The 19,404-nt window shown below is 41.2% G+C and overlaps 1 protein-coding gene across 7 annotated transcripts in view; it reads left to right on the top strand.

Annotated features, from left to right (window-relative positions):
- The window catches only part of DGKG (diacylglycerol kinase gamma), a 205,345-nt gene that overhangs the window by 56,866 nt on the left and 129,075 nt on the right, over window positions 1-19,404 (top strand). For all 7 annotated transcript variants that reach the window (XR_013369441.1, XR_013369442.1, XR_013369440.1 and 4 more), the window contains 6 exons: window positions 596-758; window positions 1,322-1,384; window positions 9,253-9,423; window positions 13,615-13,664; window positions 17,312-17,386; window positions 18,043-18,165. Coding sequence is in view for 1 of the 7 variants with exons in the window: in XM_077879993.1 (XP_077736119.1) it covers window positions 596-758; window positions 1,322-1,384; window positions 9,253-9,423; window positions 13,615-13,664; window positions 17,312-17,386; window positions 18,043-18,165 (645 nt within the window). In the remaining 6 variants the exon portion in view is untranslated. The remainder of the gene's footprint in view (window positions 1-595; window positions 759-1,321; window positions 1,385-9,252; window positions 9,424-13,614; window positions 13,665-17,311; window positions 17,387-18,042; window positions 18,166-19,404) is intronic.

Genomic DNA, 19,404 nt, shown 5'->3' with positions numbered 1-19,404 from the left:
CCCTCTCCTGTTCTCTTGAGGTTCATCCAGGGAAGATCAGTTATGAAAGTAATGAAGGATGGAGCTTGTCTTTTCATATTTTCTGAGACCTGAACACTCAGAAATCACATCCCTCAAGCAGAACATGGAGACATCACAGAACCATCTTTCCTTCCTGTTTTCTACTATAACCTTCTTCATCTTAACTAGGATTCCAGGGCACTGATCAGATCCTCATGAGAGGGCAGTCTGGCTTGTGGGCCTCGATTCAGGCAGAGCCCTCCTCTGTGGTCTCTACTCCCAGTGCTACTTCCCATTACCCCCTTTCTACCTGGTTTTGGATACGTCTTATTACAGAATCCTCCTGCAAGCCCCAACACGCAACCACCAGGGTCTTCTTTTTCTTGCATCCAGTCCTCTGCTCCCTGTGCCTGCCAGTCTCCATCACCTCCTGCCTGGCCTTTTCATTCCTGCACCCACCAATCCCCCCACTTCTGTTTTCCTTTCATTTCTCTTAACCTGCCTGCCCCCCACCACCACCATCAGTTTCTCATCTCTCTTTTTCTCTGTCTCTTTGCTTCGTTACACTGACTTTTCCCTCTTTGTTTCTCCTTAGCCAATTAGCTATGATGTCTTTAAGCTGTTCATGAGGGCTTACCTGGAGGTGGACCTTCCTCAGCCACTGAGCACGCACCTCTTCCTGGCCTTCAGCCAGAAGCCCAGACAGGAGACCCCCGACCACCCAATGGAGGGGGCCAGCAATGAGGCCAGTGGCCCAGGTATGTAGACCAGTGTTCCCCAAGATGAAAGGTAGATTCTGCAGCTCTAATGCATTTGCAACAGGCACAGGCTGCATTTCTGGGGGGTTCCCTGTGCATAGAAACTTCCCTATGGGGTGGGAATGAGGACCAGGGGACCAGGACTCCTTTCCCCAGAGGCCTCACAGGAAGCCCTGTCTGATGGCTCTCTCAGAGGAACAAAGAGGCAAAAATCCCCAAAAGAGGATGGGGAGAAGAGGAGCACAAACTAACATATGGCAAGGGTAAGAGAACCTTCTGCAGAGATTGCAAGAAGCCTCTGGATGGAGCACATTCAGTTCATGCACCCAGGCTGGAGTGAGCCGAAGAGTGTCAGGAGAAGGGGAAGGTGTGGTCACTGTCTTCCTGAAGCTTGGGCTATAATGGGGGAGACACAACCAACCCCAACAAGTCAATATGAACCCAGATGACGCTCAGAGACACACAACTCAAGTGATCCAGACCCCATAGGATGGTCCCCTCCCTGTCTTTTTAGGAAGCTCGAGAGCATAGGCTGGTCCTCAAATCTTCTTTTTATTCCCCAGATACCAACATACAGAATGTGGATAATGCTGCCAAAGCAGATGAGGCCTGTGCCCCTGATACAGGTAAGTCTTTGTAATCGAAGATTAGCATGGTAGGGTGCAGTGGGGAATACCTCATCCTTGGGAGGAGGGGGAATTCTAACCAGCAATTTGTCTCCATGTCTTTGTATATCCTTTAAGCAGCTCTTGTCCGCCTCCATATTTGGGGCCTGCACCACTCTATTGTGCTGGGATTCTGAGGCTTGATGCAGGTTCTTTATTCACTTGCCCTGAAACAGGGCAGCTTGTTAACTATTTACTTCTAATGGGTCTTCTAATGGTTTACTTCTAATGGGTCTGCTGGGCCAGAAAGGGGAGAAGGGGACCCTTCTCAGGAGAAAGTGTTTGGTGGGGGTTTGAGTGAATGTGTGTGTGTGTGTGTGTGTGTGTGTGTGTGTGTCTGAGAGGTGTATAAAGAGGTGGCGCTAGCGCTGAGCAGATGACTCTGCCCATGGATGGTTGGAGGTGGGTAGGGCAAGAAGGTAAGGCTATGCTCAGGTGGATAAAATTGTATGAGCTGTACTACAAGAAAGGTAAAGGAAATCTTTTTAGTTGAATTAAACCACATGTAAACCTAGCTTTACACATGAGAATGAAGAGCACTGAAACTGGTAACCACATGGGGAAATACAAAGAATATTTTTCTTATTAGTTAAATCTCTTTGAAAGGTAATTAACTGCTAAAGCAAAAAAAAAATGACATTGTGTTGCACAGTTTATAAAATATGTAGGAGTGAAATGTAGAGCAATAGCACAAAGGCCTAGATGGGAGAATTGGAGGTATTTACATGCACTGGTTTAGTAAGTCAGGAGGAAGAGCAAGGCCACTGGCTAACATTATTTTGGTCTATTTGCCAGGGACCTGGTAGGATGGGAGAAATTCTTCAAGTGGATACTAGATGTAGTTCTAATCTTTTTTTCTAGTCCTGGCAAAAAGGGCAATTGAAAGGATTATAGAGTTTTTGGTGTGTAACTGAAGGACTAGTGAGATGAAATCTGTGGATGAAAAGCAGAACATGGTTGGGAAAGGAGAGTTGCCTCTGGACCATAAACTCAGCAAATTTCAGCCTTCTTATAGAGCCCTGCAAAGCAAGGATTATGAGCATTGGTGCCTTTCTGAGGCCTTCAGGGGCAGCATCAGGGCAAGACTACAAGGTATGGCTCACCCACCTGCCCTCCCCAGCATCCTACCCAGCCATGCTAGGTCTGTGGCCTCTTGGTTAAATGGATTTAAGTTATGAATAAGTCTTAAATCTTATATGGGATAGAAGAAGCATGTTACGACATAAATTATTCCCATGATAGGAAGAGAAGGGTGGAACTGGGATCCTTGAGATTCTAAACTCTGAGCAAGAAAATCAACCTTGAAGAGCATTTGGACCCAAATTCTTTACCCAGAGACTTTCTTGGTCCAGGTATCTGGAACTTTAAGAGGAACCTGAGAGAAATTATACTTTATTCCTTGAGGTTCTAAATTGAGCATTATTTGTTTTAGTGGCGGAATTTTCCAAGGAACCAAGGGGATGCTGTCATTATATGATATTTGAGAAATATAATCAATGATGATAATGGAACTTGGCTGGTTTATTTGACCACCATGTTTATTTGCAATATTTGTATTGTTCTGAGTCTGAGAACAACTTCCAAAGACTTCCTCCTGGAGGAGTGATTTGTGATGTACCATTTTCCTTGTCTAGGGAGAGTATCAATCTCCTGTGGTCACATAATGAAAGGGTAGTGATCTGACTGCTGGCCCAGGGAGTTATACAGCATTTTTTTCTTCTTTTGTGACTTGAGATTTAAAGCAGAAAATCCTTTTCCTGTTAGGCCACCTTCTATGGATGTCTTAATTAGATGCCCCTGTTCACCACAAACAGGAAGATAGGGACAGACGGATACCACAGAGAGGGGCCTCTGCCAGTAAGGAAGAGCCAAGTTCTGGTATCACCTTAGATCAAGCCATCTGTTAAAAATCCCAGCCTTTTCTTGTCACCCAAGCAGAAGTCAGAGGAGACTAGATTCTCATTTGGTATGGCCTATTTAGGCCGATCAGAGCAATCTCCAAGCTGGAATCTAGAACAGCCCACTTCAAGTTATTCATTTCCAAAACCAGGTCAGTGAATGATTGGGTTCATAAGCACAACAGAGAGGGGCTTTCACGGAGTCCAGACATTGACTCAGAGCCTTGAGCAACATGTCATTGTCAGGATGTCAGCTGGGAAAGCCTGAATACACCTCCCCTGAATGCCCAAAATTAAATGAGATAAAGAATGTGAACCTCAGCCTCAGGGTTTTTATTTAGTTTCTCAGGCTCTTGAGATGTTTCAGCACCTTGGAATATTGGACTCTAAGAAAGTCCTTCCATTTTTTCCTCAGTTTTTCCCAATTATAATAAGTAACACATTTACATTGTAAAAATTGTGAAGGGTACCAAAAAAGAAGGATACATCAAAACTACCCATAATTTACCAAGGCAGTTACATACATGCACACACACACACACATACACACACACACACGTGTCCTTGCAGGTTTTTTCTATACATTTTTTACTGAATTGAAATCAGTCTCCACATATAATTTTGGAACCAGCTTTGTTTTTCACTTAACATTATACTCACATTTTTCATGTCATTCAAGGCTTTTGGTAAACATCAATTTTTATACAAGCCCCTTTTTCAACAGATGAAAAATCTTGAGCTTAGATGTAGGAATAAGCCCACTTGTGCAAGATCACACATCATTTAGCACAAACACAGAGCTAGAAACTCAGGCCTCTGCCTCTAGCTTGGTATTCTTTCCACTATGCAACACTCCTTAGCTGGAAGGCAACAAATAATACGGAGACTAAGAGAGAAAGTGGAGTAAGTCAGGTCTGCCTAAGAACCCTCAAGGAAAAGAGTTTATGAACATGGCACCTACACAGAACTTCTGTAATCTGGAAGAGGGTGTTAGTCTTTTATTACTGATGATCCCTGAGGGGATTTAGATGGCTCAGGTTGGAGGTGTTTCACATAAGGCAGCTTGAGGAGGGAAAACACCATGTGCGCCTTCTCCTTCTGCACACCAGCATTTCCCTGACTGGAATGAACAGTACACCTCAGTGTAGACTAGAACAGTGGTTCAAGATCCAGTCATAATTCTGGTAATCTAAGGGTCTTTGGAAAAGGCTGCAATAGTGTTTTAAAACAGCTTTGGTGAGGTATAATTGGTATTAAATGAGTTTCACATGTTTAAAGTATATAATTAATAAGTTTCTGCATATGTGTACGCCTATAAACCAGTACCACATCAATATCATGAAGATATCTATCATCCCTAAAGTTACCTTATTATCCTTCTCCCACCCTCCCTAACCACCACTCCTCTGTACTATTACTCATCTGCTTGCTGTCACTGTAGATTAGATGGCATTTTCTGTATTTTTATACATAGAATCATAGAACATGTATACTTTCTAGCGTAGCTTCCTTCATTCAGTATAATTTTAAAATTTATCCATGTGGTTGGGTGTATCAATAATTAACATATTTTTAATGCTGATTAGTATTCTGATATATAGGTAGATATTCCACAGTTTATTTATCCATTCACTTAGTGATGGACATTTGGGTTGTTTCCAGTTTGGGGCTATTACATATAAAATGTGAATATTTTTGTGTAAATCTTTGCGTGGACAGCTTTCATTCCTTTTAGGTAAAGATCTAGGAGTAGAATGTTTAGGATTTTTATGTTCTTGTGATGATTTGATCTCTTTGTTATGAATGACCCTCTTTATTTCTGGTAATACTCTTTGCTTTGAAATCTACTTTATTATGATTATGTTCATAATAAATGTTGCCATTTTAATTAACTGGAGTTATAATGGTATCTTTCTTGATTCTTGTAATATGTTTGTGTCTTTATATTGAAACTGACTTTCTTATAGGAAGCATGTAGTTGGGTCTTCTCTTTAATCTAACCTGACAATCTCTGCCTTGTAGTTAGGATTTTGAACATTTACATTTCCTGTGATAATTGATATGGTTAGGTTTAAAAGTACCATTTTGCTATTAGTTTTTTATTCTTCATCTGTTCTTTCTTTCCCTTTTTCTCTTTTTCTGTCTCCTTTTAATTAGTTGAATTATTTATGATTTCATCTTATCTCCTTTTTTATCTTATTGATTATAACTTATTATATAATTTTAGTGTCTTTTAACTATCACAGTCTATGTTCAAGTAATATTTCGCTTTGCATATGCTATAAGAAATTTAGCGCAATATACCCCTATTTCTTCCATCTAGGCCTTTGTGCTATTTTTATCATATATTTTACTTCTATTTATGTTAAATTATAAACCACACAACACATTGTTATTACGTTTGCTTCAATAGTTAATTATCTTTTAGAGAGATTTAACTAATAAAAATATTTTTTATATTTACCCATGTGGTTACCAGTTTTAGTGCTCTTTATTCTTGTTTTTAAATCTAGGTTTCCATATGGTATAATCCTATTAAAAATATTCTTTATCATTTCTTGTATTGCAGTTTTGTATAGTTTTGTACATCTGAAAAATTCTTTATTTTGCCTTTTTTTCCTAAAGATATTTCACCAAGTAAAGAACTCTAGATTGATGGGGGCATCTGGGTGGCTCAGTTGGTTAAGCATCTGCCTTCAGCTCAGGTCATGATCCTGGGGTCCTGGGATTGAGCCCCACATCAGGCTCCCTGCTCAGTGGGGAGTCTGCTTCTCCCTCTGCCCCTGCCTCCCTGCTCATATTCTCTCTCTCTCTTTCTCTCAAATAAGTAAATAATTTTTTTTAAAAAGAATTCTAGATTGACAGATTTTTTTTCCATTAGTACTTTAAAGATGTTGTTCCACTAGCTTTCAGCTTGTTTTCTTTCCAGTGAAAAAAAACGAGTCATTATCATCTTTGTTTCTCTCTATATAAGGTGTCTTTTTTTCCTCTGGCTTCTTTTATTATTTCTTTATCATTGCTTTTAATCAGTTTGTCTTTAATATTCCTTGGTGTAGTTTTATTCATGTTTCTTATGTTTGGGGTTCATTGAGCATCTTGGACCTGAGGTTCTGTAGCTTTTATCAAATATTAACAAATTTGGAAAAATTTCAGCCATTATTTCTTCCATTTTTTTCTACTTCTTTCTCTCTTCATCAGGTATTTCAGTTTCATGTCTATTTGAAGTTGTCCCACAGCTCACTGATATGATATTCTTTTTTTTTTTTTTAAGACTTTTTGGATAGTTTCTATTGCTGTCCTTCAAATTCACTAATCTTCCGCAATGTTTAATCCACTGCTAATCCTATTCAATGCATTTTTTCATTTCACACACGTCAAAGTTAGACAACTGATGTGGGCATTTCTTAAATATCTTTTAGGCCTCCACTTAACATGTGCAGTCTTTTCTTCTAGCTCCTTGGATATATGGAATACACTTGTAATCATTATCTTAAAGTTTTTACCTATTATATCATCTGTGTCATTTCTGGCTCCATGTCAATTGCTTTTTCTCATTATTATTGTTCATATTTTCTTGCTTCTTTGCTTACTTTTCAGTTTTTTATTAAATGCCAGACTTTGAAAATTTTACATCATTGGGTATTGGATATTCTTGTATTCTTATAAAAATTCTTGACCTTTGCTTTGGGGCCCAGTTAGGTTACTTGGAAATAGTTTGACCTTTTTTGGGTCAAGCTTTTAAAGCTTTGTTAGGCAGGACCAGATAAGCATTTATTAATTTCACTCAACTACCAAAGCAAAACTCTTCTAAGTACTCTATCTAATGCCTCATGAGTTATGAGAGTTTTCTACCTTGGTTGGTGAGAATAGATACTATTCCTGCATTCCATGGATTGTTCCCTCCAATACTGATTCTTTCCCCAGCCTCAGGTGGTCTCACACATCTGTGCTAATTGTTACTCAGCTGAATAATGGAGGGAAACTCTCCACTGATACAGGGGACCCTCTAATCTCTGAAATTCTCTCTGAGCAGCTTCCTCTTGTTTGGTGCTGTGCTCTGTGAACTCTAGCCACCTTGGACTCCCCCAGACCCTAAACTCTGCTTCCTCAACTCAGAGAGACTTCTAGGATCTTCCTAGGTTGTGCTTCCCTGTGCTATAGCCTAGAAACTCTTTCTGGATGGTATGATGTGGCAATTTCAGGGATCATCTCATTTTTTATCTCTTGGGATCACCGTTGGTGCTACCACATTCAGGGACCTATGAACCATTATTCTCATATCTTTTGTCCAGTTTTTTAGTTGTTTCAATAGAAGGATAAATATGGGACATTATTCCAATTTTGTCAAAATAGAATTCATTGTAATAAAGTTTCCATGGATGGATAATCTGAGGGTATAACAGTAACTTGAAGTATAATGGGCTATCCAACAAAGGATTTCTCACATTTGTCTTATATACTATTATGTTTTTCTCCTAACTTTCCCTCCAGTAATGATTTTACTACTTCTGTTCCATATGTAATTTTGTTGCAATTTCCCTATATCCTTATCCTTATTTTTATCTCATCCTATTGTATTTTTATCTCAACTTGCTCACCCCTGAGGCTTTCTGCCCCTACTTAATAGAGGTTATAGCTTCCTGAAACCTCCTGAGGATCTTGTCCAGTAGGAAATTGTTTCCAAAGATCTGGTTTTTGGAGACTTCAGGATGGAGCTTCCTTTCCTTCTTTGCAGCTCTGTTTCATAAGCTCTGTCATCTCTTCACAGGGCCCCTTGCAACATACAGAGTGTGTCAGTGAGACAGTGGTCTCACTCACTGTCCATCTGGATCATGGTTAACTCCCTTCTCAGATCACAACCCAACTCCTAGGACCCAGTAGGCTTTCATGTAGCACAGCTCTACTAGCCTGATGTGAACTGTTTGCCTTTGCCTGGCACTTTGGCTCTCTGAACAAAAAGTGTACTGGTAGCATGGCCTTCCCCAGCAGGCATTACTGTTGGGGTTGTCTCTTCCTCTGCTTATGCCTTCAGTACTCCATTACTTAGTGGTTCAACACCTAAGTGGATTTGCCGCTGCCAGTCTTCCTCTTACTTTTCCCTGTGTTTTCTGTGAGTTGCACTCTCTTACTGGATATTAAGAGATCATTTCTGTTGGGCATGGGTCTAGAGAGACTGGGAGAAGAGAGATAACCCTTAAAGTGCCTCAAGAAAATATAATTCCACAGTAAAATATAGGTGCCCAGTTTTCTAATTAATAATAACCTCATGTTTCTGAAATAGAGGACAAAGAGTAGAAGAGAGACAGTATTTTCCTACCTAAGAGAAAGAAATCTCCAGAGGGAAAACTTCCTCTGTTCCTGTGGTATGATCAACCACCTTCTGCATTTTCTTAATCCAAATGATTAAGCTTGCAGCTAGTCAAAATTCTTCCTAATTTCTGTAAACTCATTGATTGTTGATTCCAGTTTTCTCTTTTGAATATTCATCTTTTTATTTATCTTTAAATGTATTTGAAAAGAAAATTGCGAGAGAGTATATTGGTGAATGACCAATAGTCTGGATTTGGAATCCTAGCCAAAACGCTACAAACTGAGTGTGTTCCCCAACAATTAGGCTAAACGGCATTTACCTGTTGGCTATTGATATTATTAAAAATTATTATTAATATTTTCTGAAAATTCACTGGGTATAGGTAAATTTCTTACAAGGATATAGATTCTAAAAGGGTCAGGTTGGGGTCCATTCAGAGTATGAACTCTACAAACTAGATTTTTAGGGCTACTGATTTGATCATGTTTAAGTAACCAACACTTTTGAGGACATTTGTATAAAATTCTTTCCTCTATCAAAAAAATGATGGAGCAGCAAAAGGGGTTTGATATTTGCTAAACATTGAGTGCCTTTGGATGGTTTCCTTTTGCCTATCACAGAATCAAAGATCACTGAGAAGCAAGTGCCAGCTAAAGACCAAGTGGCTGCAACCCTCCTAGGAAACCCTGTTGCTCCATCTCCAGGCTCAGAATCCCCAATAGTGTACCTGAAGGATGTCGTGTGTTACCTGTCCCTACTGGAGACTGGGAGACCGCAGGATAAGCTGGAATGTAAGTGCTCACCCTATCAAGGGGCTTCAACTTTTTCCTAGAAGAAATTGATTTCATCCTAAACATGCTGGAGATTGATCTGGGATCATGGGTATTGGTGACATCTGCTTGGGGAAGGTGTTTCTGTCCTGTCTCCAGCAGTGATCTGAACATTTCTTTCTTTCTGGGATATAATACCAGTTGTATAGAGAGTAGGAAGTGCATCTGAGACCTTGGTATTGAGAATCAGGATTTGAAAAGGAGAGAAGTCTCTACAAGGGGTCAAGACCCCCTTCCTTTGCTGGCAGGACTTCCCAAAAGCCTCCAACCAGAAATCTCCTTCCGTCTCATATTTTTCAAGGGAGGCTATTCAACACCTATCTTCCTTCTCCTATTCTATACCCAAGCAGCTCTTTAAGTTTGAGGAATTCCTTTTTCTTGATCAACCTCTATCTTGTTAAAGCTTATTTCTATTTCTTCACCTACCCTTACCCCAAGTTTTTTTTTTGACCTCTAGAGAAAAGGGCCTAGTTAAGTAAGGGAGTTGAGCTTGGTTTCATAATATTACTGAAGTTGGTTTCAAAAACACATCTTCAGAGAGAGAGTAATGGCTGGTGCCAGAAAGGAAATCCCACAGCGGCTGAAACAGCCTGTAGTCTTGGAGAAGACTCACTGTGGGGACGGCCTCTCCTACCTCCATGACCCTACAGGCAGACTTTTAAAATAGGAGATAATAGGATCTTGTTAAAAAAGGAACATTGTTTTGGCTCCACTTGGGACCTTAGTAGATATTAAGGGAAAAAACACACATCATGGCAAAAGTCAAAATTCCAGTTAATAATAAGACTCATCAATAAAACTTAAACATTAACAAGGAAATATCTGGCAAAGGTTAACCCTTGCCAAAACAAAAATGAAAGTTATCTCATTAGCTGAGCTTAAAATGTCCCCCGTAGTTTTGAGGTGTTAACAATTGTAAGTCTGAAGTGCTAATTTAGTGGCAAATATAGCGGATTTCTGTTTCTTTTGGTTAATGTTAAAAGTGAATGTCAAATTATTCCCAACATTCAGCTGGATTATGAGTTATAGGCGTTGTATTTGTTCATAATTACTGGAGAGGATATGGCAGATTTTTTCATATTAGTGATTCCCAGGCTGAGTCTTGTAATGGCAATAAAAAGAAACTGTATTTTAAAAAAATTTTTGTTACAAAAAATTTCCAACATAGATAAAAGTAGGAAGCACGATGGACTTCCATATACCCATAAGCCACCCTCAGTAATTACCTGCTTATCATGTTTTATTTATACTTCCCATGCATTCCCTCTGCCCTACAATATTTTGAAGCAAATTCCAGACATCATATAATTTCCCTGTAAATATTTCAGTAGGTACCTCTAAAATATGACTTTTTCTTAAATATAACCACAGCACCATTATCACATTGAAAGGCAATGATTCCTTACTATTGCCTATCCAGAGAGAAAAGAGGCAGAGCTAAAATAAGAACAAAAGCATTTGTGTAGGGCCTCAGAATAGCAATTAGGGGAACACAAATTTGGGCAGCAACCCAAATAGTGCCCTTCCCAAGGAATAAAAGTCAAGGGTTTTTAAGGACAAAAGGGAATGCTTGTATATGTTCTTTACAGAGAGCTTTGATTGGTGTTGATAGCAGAAAACTAATTGGTGACTAAGGCCATCACTAAACAAAGTCTCTTTTCTGTAGCCAGTTGCAGGTGTTCGGGCTAAGTCCTTGGAATATTTGCAGTTTGGTCCAATTCAGAGTTCACAGTTCCACCCAGTGAGGAAGAGCATAAAGCCTATACCTCCTTAATGGCCTCCCAGCTTGATTTTAAAACCCTTTGACATAAATGACATTTAATTTCACCTTTTATATATCAAATATTCAGATAATTTACCCAATTCTATATTTCCAATAGTTTGTTTGAATCAGGATCCAAATATGGTCCATACATTGCCATTGCCTCTTATGTTGTAGAAACTTGGTCATTTGTCATCTAGAGTTTTTCATCTTGTTTGCTTGTTTTTTTAATTAAAGCAGATGAATTCAGATCCTTTTCTAATTTTAATGATTGAAAGCAACTTAAGCTTTTCTTTTTTAATAACCAAACACATATCTTTTTGGAAATAATAGCCTGAAATCCTACCTCTCATTAGTACATTAATAACAATAACCCTCATTATTGAATACCTTTTATTTGCTAATCATTTTAAATGAGTTATCTCATTTTAACCTCACAATAACCCTAGAAGGTCAAGGTGAATATTCTCATTTTATGTCAGAAAGCACAGAAAGTTGTAAATGACTTGCCCAAGGCCATGCTGCTAAAAAAAAAAAAAAAAAAAAAAAAAAGGATGCTTTCTTTCTAGTTCTTTCTAGCTCTACTGTCCATGCATAGTAGGACCAAGAGAAAGAAAGCTCTGTGTTGAGTTGCCCAGACCCAGGGTCTGGGAACAGCAGTAGTGGGAAGGTCTGTCCTTTATGTCATTCAGCCATCTGTTTGGCAAGTCAGCCTCATATGCTGAATGCCTCTGACCAGGACATTCTAAAGACTCATGGAGAATCAGAAGACTGTGATCCTACTTTGAAAGAATCTCGACTCCCACTACAATCACACCACTGAACAAACACAAGGTGCAGGGATATTAAAACATGTAGAAAGATATGACAACACATGGGCCACCTAGCAGGATTGTTGTGACCTGTGGGGACAACACTGAAAGGTCCTGAGTGAGTATGTGGGGGAAGGGTCAGCCAAGGGAGGCCCCATCGAGAAAGGTCTGTTGAAGGATTTCAAGAATGGGAAGAAAATGAAGATGTGTTCAGCTCTGCTCCCCACTCTGCTTACTTCTGAGGTCACAGACAGGATCTCTACCTTTTAGATGAATTTAAGTTCCCATGTCCTGAAAATGAAAATTTAGTCCTTTGCCCAAATTTCTCTCCCAGATCTTCCTTATCCTGGATCACCTCCCTACAGCTAGAACATGACAGCAGATATTTCTGAGTAGCATGTTGATATTTTAGAAAAACAAATACAATAGCTTCTATAATGGTAACTACTTCATACCTTTATTGAGAATTTGATAAGTAGTAATGGTAAAGCACATAGGATAGTGCATTGTACTTATTAAATGCCATACAAAAATATTCACTGATGAGAGAAAATAACAATAAATAACATTTGTTGAGTGCTCTCTACATTCCAAGCACTGTGTGACTAAGGAGTAAGACACCTAAATAGAAATCTATATCATATAAGCTCAATCTTTCTGAAATCTTTAATGAGGCCAAAAACATATAGATGTCACAGTATCAATTTTTAGAATGATCATGGCTGGCATTAAATCCTGAGGTGAATGAAATGTAGTTGAACTTCTTTGCTTGCTATGGGGATGTTAAGAGAAAGAACACATCAATTTAAACTTCTCAAGATTGTCAAAATCTTCTCCTAAAGCCTTTCGAAGTATTAAAATGACCAGCAAAAATAATTACTATTTATGTAATCTTACTTGGCATGTTTTATGAACATTTTAAAGGTTTAATATATTTATTTTATATATATCTTATAATACATTTTATGCTTGTTTTTATCTCTTATATAGAACAATTAAAATTATGGCAGAGGAAAAAATTGGCCTATCATTTACATATTAATCTTCATTAAAAAAAAAAAAAAACTTAGGAGAAAGAAACCGTTGGAATCTCCATCTTGCAAGTAAAGAAACATGGTCCAATGAAGTTAAATGACTTGTTTGATGCCCTGGAGGTAGGACCAAGGCAGGACAAGGCCCAGATGTGAGTCTGCCTAAATCCACACCCTTTCTGTGTGCAATAGAAGCAATGTCCCAATTATAATTCTGGTGTCTCTGCCCACCACCAGCTGGGTATTTGCTTTGAGCTGTGTTTCAGTGATGCTACAAGGTATGCATGCTCTACCAGGAATCATGCTATGACCTGGATCTCATCAGCCACAGGGTAATTGCTTAGACAGGTCTAAAAGCCAGACAACTGGGTTTTCCCCTCTTTTCCCACCCTCTGTGTGAGAAGTCAGACTCTGCACCTTGGAGGGTGGATGAGTTGGCTGCAGTTGGCCCGTGACAGAACTGATCTAAAGACCAGCAGCATCAAAGCCGCAGCCCCTCCTTGGTGCCCGGAGTACACCTCAAGCCTCACCTCTGTGTTTCTTGCAGTCATGTTTCGTCTCTATGATTCGGATGAGAACGGTCTTCTGGACCAAGCGGTAAGCTCTTACTCCAAATGTCCTTCCTGAAATCAAAAAAATCTGGGGGAGAGGGGAGCAGGTAGCAGAAGAGTCTAAAACCTTCCAGTTCCATCTTTATAGAAATAGCAATGTCTCAGAATGGGCTGCAGAAATCCTGGTAAACCGTCACTACTACTTCCAAGAGGGCCGGCCTGGGGCAGAATGAACACTACCTTGGCCTTTTCATTCTAGAAGCCCTGGATCATAAAATTTTAGAAGGGGAGATCCTCTGAACTCCTACTTACCTGGGAGTAACTCCTAGTCCTCCTTCTGAACTATCTTACCTAGTTTAACTTCCCAGTCTTCCTCTCATACCCAGGGCACTTGTTCAACAGGTCTGGTTCTTTCTGCTCTGAGCACATGGTCCCATCCCATTGTGCCTGGGAAAGCCTGAAATTTGCCCCCACTCTCCCTCGGGGATAGGACATGGATCATGGAGTGAAAGGAGGTATGCGAAGGAAGAAGGCAGAAAGGGGGGAAAGGCAAACAGACTCAGACAGGCCCTGTGCTCATAACTCCCAGTGTCAGAGATGGGACTCCTTAACAGAAAGGCTGTGAGGTTGAGGAGCATGGGACTGAGTCAGACCAGCCCCACAGGGAAGGAAGGAAACACATCCACTAGACCAACTAAGTCATCCCAATGTCCTCTAAATCCAGGGCTCCTTTTAGGGATCCATATAGCCACATTGCAGTGCTTTGGATTGCATCATGCCAGGGAATAACCAGAGGACTGACTCTCAAGCATTTGATCAGCACATGTTGATTGAGTGTCTGTCACATGTCGAGCACTGCTCTGAGCACTGGGGCTACAGCAGTGAAGCCACTGGACAAAAATCCATGCCCTCATGAAGCTTTCATTCTAGTGCAAGCACACACCCTATAAAGCATAGCAAGATATGTCAGAGAGAGGTGCGTGCTGGAAGAAAAATAAAGGAGGGAAAGGAAGTGCTGGGGGGAGGAGCTGCAGGTTTAACTAGAGGAGCTAAGGAAGGTCTCCCTCAGGAGACATCTGAATAGGGACTGGAAGGAAGTGAGGGAGTGAGTCATGAGGACATGTAGAGGAAGCACCTTCCATGCAGAGGGAACCACAAATGTGAGGGTCCTGAAGGGTGCTTGCAATGTCAACCAATTTTTTTTAAAGAATTTATTTTTATTTATTCATGAGAGACACACAAAGAGAAGCAGAGACATAGGCAGAGGGAGGAGCTCTCCCCACAGGGGGCCTGATGTGGGACTCAATCCCAGGACCTCAGGATCACGCCCTGAGCCAAACGTAGATGCTCAACCACTGAGCCACCCAGGTGCCCTGCAATGTCAGGCGATTAATGAGGAGGCTAGAGTGATGGAGCAGAATCATGAAGAGGTCAAAGTGACAAGTAATAGATGAGATCAGAGAAATAATGACCTGGGGTGGTTGCGAAGAGAGTTCGCCAAACATAGCAAGCCATATCAGTGATTGGAAGAGTCTCTAGAGAAATGGAGAACCATTGGAGATTTTGAGCGGAAGGATGACAGGACTTGGGTTTAAAAGGATCACTCCAGCTGCTGTGTTGAGACTAGACTTTAGGGACTCCAGCAGGGATACCAATTAGGAGGCTATTGGGAAAATAAGACAAGAAATGATGGTAAGTTGCACCAGGATAGAAGCATTGCAGATGGTAAGAAGTGGTTAAATTCCAGATCTATTTGGAAGACAACATGGGTAGATGGAAGTGAGTCCTCAGTAAAAATATCTAATTCAACTTCCCATGGATGATCTCTGGCAGATGGAGCCCAGGCTCTATGTGAACACTCACAGGAATGGAGAGTTCGCTCTCTACCTTAAGACAGCCATTCCACTGCTGGGGGGACTGTTGGAGAGAGCTGCCTTCCTGCACAAAAGGCACCTCTAGTCTGCCAGAGAAATTCTGAACACAAAATAGGATTCTGTTCTCTCCTCCCCCTCCCCAACCCAGCAAAGCCAGCAAAATAGGCCAGCCTTCGGCTCCTCCTTCCCTACATCCCTCGGCTTACTTCTGTCTTGTGTAGGACCAGGGCAGCTGACCAGTGGAATACTGGCCCTATATAATAGGCCTTAAGGTTCAGAAGGTCTTGTCACATCTATCCCCGTGATCTTCTCTAAGCTCAAATTCTCCCAATGTCTACACTGTTTCTCACAAGGTAGGCTTAAATAACCACTCTGACCGAGCTCTGGTTTGTCAATGCCATTCTTAAAATATGGCACAGAACTGAACCCACTCCTCCATGACTCTATACATATCCACACATGGCCTGACCAGGGTAGACATCCAGAGAACAAGTTCCTCCTAAATCTGCCTTCTCTGCTTCCTGAAAATGCCCACCCATTCGCACAGACCAAGACCGAGTCTGATTCTCACTTCCTGAATCACGTTGCTTTACTCAATGAATCTTGGACCCGCCTAGATGCACAAGCTCTTTTTTGTTGCACATTCTGCTGTGCCCCGTCCCCACTGTTCTGCCCGCTACGTTACCTGTATTTACTCCCTCATCTGCGGTTTGGCAATGCATTTTTAAAAATTTCAAATAAAATACAATTTTTTAAATCCCTGCTGGGTTTTAGCTGGCTTATTTTGATCCAGCAATCTACCTGGTGGAGGTAACACTCTAGAACTTTGCTTCAGTTCACCAGCGTGTCTCCCCTGATCAATCTCACTATGAACATCCTCGATGGTGCCCCAGAGATACAAATGCCTCTCAGTCCAGTGTGTTTCCATGTGACTCTTGGTGCATGGATTCATTAGCAATCCAACGATTCTGTGAGGGTTTTTTTTTAAAGATATTATTTATTTTTTCATGGGAGACACACAGAGAGAGGCAGAGACAGGAGCAGAGGGAAAAGCAGACTACCTGCAGGGAGCCCAATGCAGGACTTGATCCCAGGACCCCAGGATCATGACTTGAGCCAAAGGCAGATGCTCAACCACTGAGCCACCCCAGCATCCCACAATTCTGTGAGGTTTTAAATAAAGCCTGACCTCAGTACCAAACAGAAGTCTCACTCACCAGGCAAAGGTAGCCCTTATCAATTTCCTGTCCACAGAGTCCTGGACTCATGGCTGGAGAAGATGCAAAGGGAAGAGAGATACCCAAAGGAATCTGAGTCATAGTGCCAATGGCCTTACCCCTCGCCCCCTCCCACACACACTGACTCCTGAGGAATATAGATGGATCTCATGTTGCTAAAGCTGCAGGAATGAGGAGAGATAAAAGAGGGAGGAGTGAACTACCTTGGTTTATAAGTGTTTAGGAGACAAGAATCCACAAAGGAGAAAACAGGGGTGCCTTCAATGCTGAGTCCAAGTGCAGAATTGAGGAAGGAAGGTGAGTCCAGGGGGATCCAAGAAGAGGTCAGTGTACAGTGAGTTTTCTTCATACCTCTGGTTTATCCATGTTCTGTGCTTCTTGTGAGCATCTCCTCTGCACAGAGCTTTGTGGTCAAGGCTGAAATAACGAGCAGAAACAAACGGTGAGCTCCTTAGGAAACACCAGTACGTTACACTGCTGCTCCTCACGCTCTGCCCTGCCCATCTTCCCATGGGGTTTGATTTTGAGTCTTGCTCTTGAAAACACATCTTCAATGGTTCTCTCCTCTTGATGTTTTCTAGGAGATGGATCGTATTGTCAACCAGATGCTTCATATCGCCCAGTATCTGGAATGGGATCCCACGGAACTAAGGCCTGTAAGTTTCCAGAAGTAAGAGGAGATGTCCAATAAGCTTTCAAGATGAAAATAGGACACTCAGGATACAAATGTTTACTGTGTATGCTTTCCCAAACTCACCTCCTTCTAGGCAGCTTCTCTGGGGTCTTATACTCCCCACTTCTCTGATATTAAAAATGAAAGACATAATTCATATTATAATACCTAATAATACTCCCTAACCTTTCCACTAGAACCAAGTTTTCATAACAGGAGTTCAGGGAATTTTGAGCTAGAATAAATTTTAAAGATTTTCTCAATCACCAGATAATATTATTAATAATAATTACATTTGGGGACTCCTGTGAGTCAGGTATTAGAATTTATCCCCTATCACATTTTCTCTTACTGTCACTACATTGCTACACACGTAGCAATGTTATTTTCATCTTGTAGATGAGAAAAGCAGAACCCAGAGAGTAGAGGTGGCTGGCTGAAGGCCACACAGGGCAGGGCATGGAACCCTGGCCTCCTCAACCCAATTTGCTCCCTCACTGCTCTGCTCACTGGGAATCAGAGGACAAAAGAGGTAAAACACAGACCAGATCACACAGAGCAAAAGAGAAAGAAGGGGACAGAGGGAGGCAGGGAAGCACAAGATAAAAGTGTACAATTGTTGCTCTTTGGGTTCTGCAGATACTGAAGGAGATGTTACAAGGGATGGACTATGACCGGGACGGCTTTGTGTCGCTAGAGGAATGGGTCCATGGAGGGATGACCACCATCCCACTGCTGGTCCTGCTGGGCATGGATGACTCTGTAAGTCAGCAAGCCTGAGCTCAAAGAGTTCTTGCCTTTCAGAAGCATCAGGTTCCACTTAGAAGCTTAGATAACTTAAGGAAGTTATGTCTATATATGGCCCTGGCTCCTACCTCAACTTCCCCGTGGACACACCATGTGCTCTAAACCAGCCCCAAAGTCTTCTCTTTCTACTGTTGGTGCCTGGCATATAGTCATTCATTTGACAGAGGACGTTTACTAAATTAAATAAAGCTACTGTTCTGAGCACTGCAAGGGGACACAAATACAATACTCCCCTATCAGAAGCTTAGATTCAACCAGGCAGGGGGAGAAAAAAGTCAAGGGAGAATTTCATCTTTTCAACAAATTAGGTTAAAGTATGCTAAGAGTGTTGATGAAGGAAGGAAGGGGAGATACTGATCTATCACAAGGTAGAGGGCGTTCAGTGACGCTGTCTTATTTAACCATCAAAATAACCAGATTAGATAGATATTTTCCCCCCAATGTATACAGATGGAAAGCTGAGATTCTGGGCCTAAAGGGTAAAGGAGGAGCCAGAATTTATTTGCACTGGACTCCAAAGATCCCAAGCTTTCTAAAACCTCCCACACTGAGGAGTGAGAAAGAGGGAAGAAGCTTTGGAGGTCCTTTGACCTGGCCGGAAGTACATGTGGGAGTCTGATATCTCCTTCTTGAGTGTAAAGTTCAGGTAGAAAGCCCTTAGAGGATGTTCGATCTGGTTCTCAAGGATGGGTATGATCTGGCCGATGGAAGATGATAAAAAAAAGAGTTTATGGCTGGGAGAAAAGCTTGGTCAAAGACCTACATGAAAGAAAGTTCAGAGTGTATTAGAAAAACCTCCCAGGTTTGTCAGAGTAGGGGGTATGTAGGAGGCTTAAGGTGAAATCAGTGGTAATATATGCCTACATCTGACCTAGTCCGCTTATCTTACAAGGGAAATAACTTCCATATATGAGGTAGGAAAGATAAGAACTAGAAGTACAAATGGTGACATTAAGCACATACCAGGACTGTTGCACAGGTTGTGTTAACCACCTCTTTGAGATTGCTGAAATGCGGTAGAGAGGAAGTTCAGCTGGGCTAGCCTCTAGCTGGCTATCATTACCCATAATGTCTCTGTCTGACAGTTGCATAATTCAGAACTGCAATTCATAAGCTGAGCCTCCATTCCCAACACTCAAGAACGAAGAATCCTGCAATCATCTTAGCATGTCCAGTTCTTCCCAAGTGCTAAGT

This window comes from Canis aureus, chromosome 31 (genome assembly GCF_053574225.1).
Source record: "Canis aureus isolate CA01 chromosome 31, VMU_Caureus_v.1.0, whole genome shotgun sequence".
Classification (NCBI taxonomy): domain Eukaryota; kingdom Metazoa; phylum Chordata; class Mammalia; order Carnivora; family Canidae; genus Canis; species Canis aureus.
Note: the sequence above shows the minus strand (reverse complement) of the source record. Positions and strands in the feature narration are given on the sequence as shown.